Source organism: Phaethon lepturus, unplaced genomic scaffold (assembly GCF_000687285.1).
Source record: "Phaethon lepturus isolate BGI_N335 unplaced genomic scaffold, ASM68728v1 scaffold591, whole genome shotgun sequence".
NCBI lineage: Eukaryota > Metazoa > Chordata > Aves > Phaethontiformes > Phaethontidae > Phaethon > Phaethon lepturus.
This window is the reverse complement of record NW_010516716.1, coordinates 17,800-23,753: the sequence shown is the minus strand read 5'-3', so window position 1 is coordinate 23,753 and position 5,954 is coordinate 17,800. Positions and strand designations below refer to the sequence as shown.

At 41.2% G+C, this 5,954-nt stretch overlaps 1 protein-coding gene across 1 annotated transcript in view; it reads left to right on the top strand.

Moving 5' to 3' along the window:
* RIOK1 (RIO kinase 1) overlaps positions 1 to 5,470 on the top strand; it is a gene marked incomplete at its 5' end in the record, with an annotated part of 17,724 nt that extends 12,254 nt beyond the window's left edge. The window contains 4 exons of the mRNA XM_010296140.1: positions 2,163 to 2,282; positions 2,585 to 2,638; positions 3,718 to 3,864; positions 5,360 to 5,470. Coding sequence (XP_010294442.1) covers positions 2,163 to 2,282; positions 2,585 to 2,638; positions 3,718 to 3,864; positions 5,360 to 5,470 — 432 coding nt within the window. The remainder of the gene's footprint in view (positions 1 to 2,162; positions 2,283 to 2,584; positions 2,639 to 3,717; positions 3,865 to 5,359) is intronic.
* Positions 5,471 to 5,954: the final 484 nt, after the last annotated feature.

Here is a 5,954-nt window from a genome sequence, read left to right as displayed (position 1 = left end):
GTCGTTGTCCTTGGTGGAGGCCTGTGCTGGAGCAGGTTCCTGGCAGGACCTGTGGCCCTGTGGAGAGAGGAGCCCAGGCTGGAGCAGGTTTGCTGTCAGGACTTGTGACCCTGTGGGGGACCCAGGCTGGAGCAGTCTGTTCCTGAAGGACAGCACCCTGTGGAAGGGACACAAGCTGAGTGTGAGGAGTCCTCGCCCTGAGGAGGAAGCAGCAGCAGAGACAGCCCCCATTCCCCAACCCCTTGCACTGCTGCAGGGCAGGAGGTAGAGAATCCAGGAGTGCAGTTTAGTCCAGGAAGAAGAGAAGCGTGGGGGGAAGGTGTTTTAAGATTTAGTTTTTATTTCTCATTACCCTACTCCAGTTTGATTGGTGATAAATTAAACTAATTTCCCCAAGTTGAGTCTGTTTTGCCTGTGATGGTGACTGGTGAGTGATCTCTCCCTGTCCTTATCTCGATCCATGAGCTCTTCATTATATTTTCTCTCCCCTGTCCAACTGAGGAGGGGAGTGATAAATCAGCTTTGGTGGGCACCTGGCATCCAGCCAGGGTCAACCCATCACACTGGCAAAATGCACAGGTGATAAGCAAAACATTGTTTGTGATGCTGAGATACCTTGAAATAGTGGAGATGTGAAGTGTTAAGGGATGCCATGTATAAAAGCTGACAGTGATAAGGTGTTGAAGGCAAATACTCTGTTTCTTAATGAGTACGTTTGCTTGTAGCTAGGTCTCTTGATGTATCTTCCAGTTCATGTTCAGTTAACAAAAAAAACAAGTGGAGAGATCTGATTATGCCAGTGTTTTTGGACCAGTGATACAGAAGCAGGATATTTAGATACATGCATTGACCAAATTGCCTGTCTAGCTCCTGTGCCAGTCTAATTCAGTTCTTCGATGTACCGTTTCTCTCCCTTGCTTTTGCATTAAGTGAAGCCATTTCAAGTCCATTACAGAAAACTGTTAACGTTCTGGAAAGGCTTGACGTAAAGATAAAACAATTTCTATCTATCTTAGTCTTACCTCTCTGTTCCAGAAGAGGCTTAAAAAAAAAAAAAAAAAGCAACTCTGTGTTGAGCAGAATTTTTATCAGTGAGAACCTATTTGTTCACATGGTGTTTACCTTTGGAGTCAATACTACTTAATCTATCAAAGACTTTTTCTCATGGAGTTCTGCAGGTTTTACTAACTACTTCTGGCTCAAGTTTGGCCAAGGAAAGATGTTTTTGTTTCCCAAGATATCCTTAGCATACAACTTCTGAACTATAGGGTCAGATGTTAGTGTTTTGTTGCAAGCCTGTCTTTTGTAAACCAATTATTCCTTTGCTTATATAAAAGTACTGACCTGCAAGAGAGATGGTTTAGTGGCATCTGAGTTCAGTTTATTTCTCTTAGACTTCTGATGTGACCATGGCTAGTTTGTGTCACTTTCTTCACAAAAGTGTAGAGCTGATTATGAGCAAGGTCTGCAGAGGTGGGGGCCTCTGCTTTTTGCACAGCACTTAGTCTAGCAGTTATAATCATAAAATGTACTGAATTTGTACTGGGATTGAACTGATATGATGGAAAAGGGAAGCAAAATGCTTCTCTGTGATCCAGTAGTGACTTAAGTTTGCTGGGGGACTGTTTCAAAAAGACTGCATGACAAATTTTAAGAATGTTGATACTGTGGTTAGGTTTTACTGTACTGCTGCAGGAACCTTTTTTATGTTGGACTGTAGGTTGAAGCAGGTATTCTTCTATAAAGAGATTAAGTTATAACGGTGCATTTTAATGGAATTGCCTTCTGAAGGCATTGTAAATGTCACAATAGAAACATTATAGAAAATCCTTAGAATACAAAACCTTAGGACTCAAATTGGTTAAGAGGAAGCTGGAAGAGTTAGAGAAGTTTGTAAGTGGCCTGGTGGTAGTCATGCTAAGGGAGGAGTCTTATTAGTTATGAGCTATTCAGTAATGTGTAGGTTGCATGTTAGGTCTGCTCCTGCAAAAAAAAGATACTCTGCAGTTCAAATGGTAGTGGGTGACTGCCACATTCATTTTTAGTTTCTTTGAGTAATGAAATCCTTCGTGATTATTCTCATAAGGATGCATAATTAGGGAGGAAGAATATCATGAAACTGTATGTAAATGAGTAAATCTGGTTTCCTTTCACTCTACTAGGTGTTTAAGAAGGCGTACATACCTAGAACTTTGACTGAAGTTAAAAACTATGAGAGAGATGTGGATATAATGATGAAATTGAAAGAAGAGGATATGGCATTGAATGTTCAGCAAGATAATGTGAGTAGATATGCTGAGGCACTGCAGAAACGAGGGAAGGAATATGAATTCTTCCTACTGGAAACTGATAGCAACAAACAAAAGCGGAAGAGTTGTTACCACAAGGTGTGGAGTACTGAATCTAGTGTCATTCTTTAAAATCATCTGGTTAGTACTAATGTGTGTGGTTTGTTTGTTTGTTTGGATTTTTTTGGGTTGGGGTGGTTTGGGTTTTTTTTTTTAGGTGCTCATTTTCACTGGGCACGAAGATAAAAGGCTCATATTTTCGTAATGTAATTTTCTTTCTCTCTCCCTGGGTGTAGATTCTCTACCAAACTGTGACAGGACTGAAGAAGGATTTGTCTGGTGTTCAGAAGGTGAGAGGGCCTTTTTGAAATGTTTCCTTTTAGCCGTTCTCAGAAAAGCACAGATAAGGAGTACAGAGAATGTCTCGTCCTGCAGCTGACACCATGAAAGAGGCCACTTGTCTGCAGACTGACCATTTATATCCACTTGGGTGCTGCCTATGCCAGGAAGGATCTGTCATCGCAGTGTGTCTGCACACCACATGAATCACTTCCCTGCCCTGTGCCTGATGCTGTGTTTCTTGAAAATGAAATGATAATCCTCACTATGGCCATGATCTCCAAAGTTAAGCTGGAGGGGAGAGAAGACATTTTTCAATTATAGAAAACTTACTTAAAGTGTAGCATGACTGCAAGTATTGATATGTTCATGGTAGCTTTATTGTAATTGTGTAAAGAACAACCCTGCAGTATAAGACATAAGATACTATGTCTAAGTATATTTGAAGTACTTGACAGTGACGTTCCTGTAAAGTACATTGGATAAGAAATTTTTTTACAGATCAATCTGTAGCAGTATAACAAGTTCGTTGGTCAAGGCGGGAACCCTATGTGGATTCCCCTTCTTTCCTTTGTAAATGTTATCTAGCAGTGGTGTAGGCTCTGTTTTAAAATGGAAGTATTTGTATGGATGGGATCAGGCTGTGGCACAGTCTCCAGGCTTAAGTGAGTTTTCCGGTGTAGATGTTTGTGTTTGCAATAAAGACTATATACAGTGCCCCCAAGGTAGATGTTGGTATGATCCAAGCATAATTAAAAATTGGCTTCCATATACGTTAGCAAATCGCTGTTTAACTTGGGGAAATTAGTTTGGGAGTGCCAATACAGCTGTGCTGTGGGCCCTGACCTAAAAGATTCTATGTGGTACATTCTAGATTCCTTGTTTTAGTTCAGATTAACCTACTCTTTATTCTTTTTCTTCAGACTCAGTGGTGGCTGTAGTAAAGGAGATGGCATGAGCTCACTCAAGGGTTTCTTCATAGGAGATTCTGTTTTGTTATATATACATACATATATGTAGTTTTTGTGTACATTGTTAATAGGCTTCTGTGTTTTGGTTTGATATAATTCGCTCTTGATGTATCTTGCAGATTCCTGCACTTCTTGAACAGAAGGTGGACAAGGCAGAAACAGGCTCTGATGATGATGATGATGGTACCTCAGAGGGCTCTGATTCAGGCTGTAAAGAATCTGTACATCCCAAAGATAAACCTGCTGAAGTTAGCATGGACAAAAAGGTCAGATGGCCAGGAATTGTTGGGGGTTTTTTCCCCACCTCTGCCTATGTGTCAGGGAAAAAATCCAAACTTAGTTCTGAGTGGTTCTTGCTTCTTGTCTGAAAAAAGCTATGAACTTTTCCTGCTGTGGAGAGTGAGAGCAGAGGAAGTGAATTTCATTTTGGATGCTTTTTCAGTGGTGGTTTTGTGTAGAGGAACATGTAACAGCTCTCTGTAGCCTAGACAAAGCTAGAAGAGAGATCTCTGCAGGGAATTCTAAGGCCACACAAAGCAGAATTTAGTGAAGCCTGAATAGCTCTTCAGTGCCCCTGGCTACCCTTCCAGGATTTGGTGTGTGGGTTTGTGGTCGTGCTCCCTGATTAACCTGCTTTTGCCCAGGGAACTGAGACCATTTGGTCTATAGAACTGGAGACTTTGTGACGATGTTTGTACCATGGTGGCTTTTGTGGTACCATTACTACAGACTGGATAGCTTTGCTGTAGGCAAGAGACATAAAGCAGTCATGCAAGGGGATTATGGTTTTGGGTGGGTTTTTTTAAGGTTTCATTTTCCAAACTGCAGAACAAGGATGCTTTGTTTTGGTGAGGCTCTTCTGCAGAGTATCACACATGGGTCAGAACCTTTTGGCAGTCTTTTAGGTGATGTGCAAAAGAAGGATGAAACTTGCTGGACTTAAGTGGTTCAAGATCTAGGGGTTTGCTTATTAGGTGTTTCTTCCTAGAAGAGGTAAGATAATACATTCCGTATCTGTCAAATAAAAACGCAGTGCTCTACTGGGCACTTTCTACCAACCTAGAGCTGCTGCCTTTCAGATACGAAGCAGGGAAGTCTTGGTCACTTCTCATCCTTACGGATAGGTTCTCATTTGGACTTCTTTTTGTGTAAGATGAAGCTTTTAGTAACCTGTGTGTTCAGCTGTAGGTTGAGCAACTGATTAGCAGCAATTGCTTCCACCCCTCACTCCATTATGCTGACTTTGCATATTACAGTTGAGCGTAGTCTCTCCACTGTCTGGCATAAATTACAGTGTATTGCGTAGCAGAGCACCCTTTCTTGCCAATCCCGACTGTGATCAGCTTGCTTTAAGTTACCAGCGGTTACTGGATCAGTACTTTTGCGTGACACAGAAACACATAGTATAGTAGCCCTTTGGGTAGCAGAAAACCTAGATAAGGCATCCTGTTGTAATCCTAGATGTAAATGGCACGAGTTAAGAGTGCATCCTGTTCCCTTTCTTCAAAGACTGCATAAAACTTGGGTTTTAATGAGTTTGAATTTTGCCTTGTCATTACCAGTGTGCAGCTCCTAGCTCCAGCCCGAACCTATACTTCCTTTTCCCTTTCCCCTCACCATTCCTATTGGGTTTTTTTCTTTTTTATTTCTTCCTCTTGATAACCTCATTTTTGTGGTGTGTTAACTCGTTAATGTAATAGTTGATTGACTACTCAAAATCTCATTCCTGGGTTTAAATGAATGGTGTTTGGTCCTTTATAGGAAAGGAAAAAGATGGTTAAAGAAGCCCAAAGAGAGAAGAGAAAAACCAAAATCCCAAAGCATGTGAAGAAGCGTAAAGAAAAGACTGCAAAAATGAAGAAAGGCAAATAAAATCAGCTTTGGCTTGGGGAAAGGGATGGTTTGTTGTGGGTTATTTAGTCACCATCTTTTTTCTTTTTTTAAAATTAAAAATCCTTTATTTATATACATATGGTATTAACTGTGAGGGTGGTTTTGTTAATAACGTAGTGTAATTGTTTGAACAGAGTATATGCCATGGGTTTCTCAATAGGAAAGAATGAGTTTAACACTTGTGCATGTAAAAATCCTTTACCTGTGCAGGTTTAACCTGTTGTTAAACTCACATTGATTTGTTCCTGGGGTCTTAACTCCCCGGCCTCACACTGCATATGAGCTCGTTCAGTTTGTTCTAGAGCAGCGATTTGATTCAAACAGATTCTTGGAGGAGGGGGAATGGCGATTCAAAGGCCCATGCTGCCTTCACAGTAGGGAAGCAAATTGAGCTAGCTGTCCTCTGCAGGCTGTCACAGTCACCCGTGGATAACCCTGCAGGCTTTGTGCCTTTGCTGCCTCC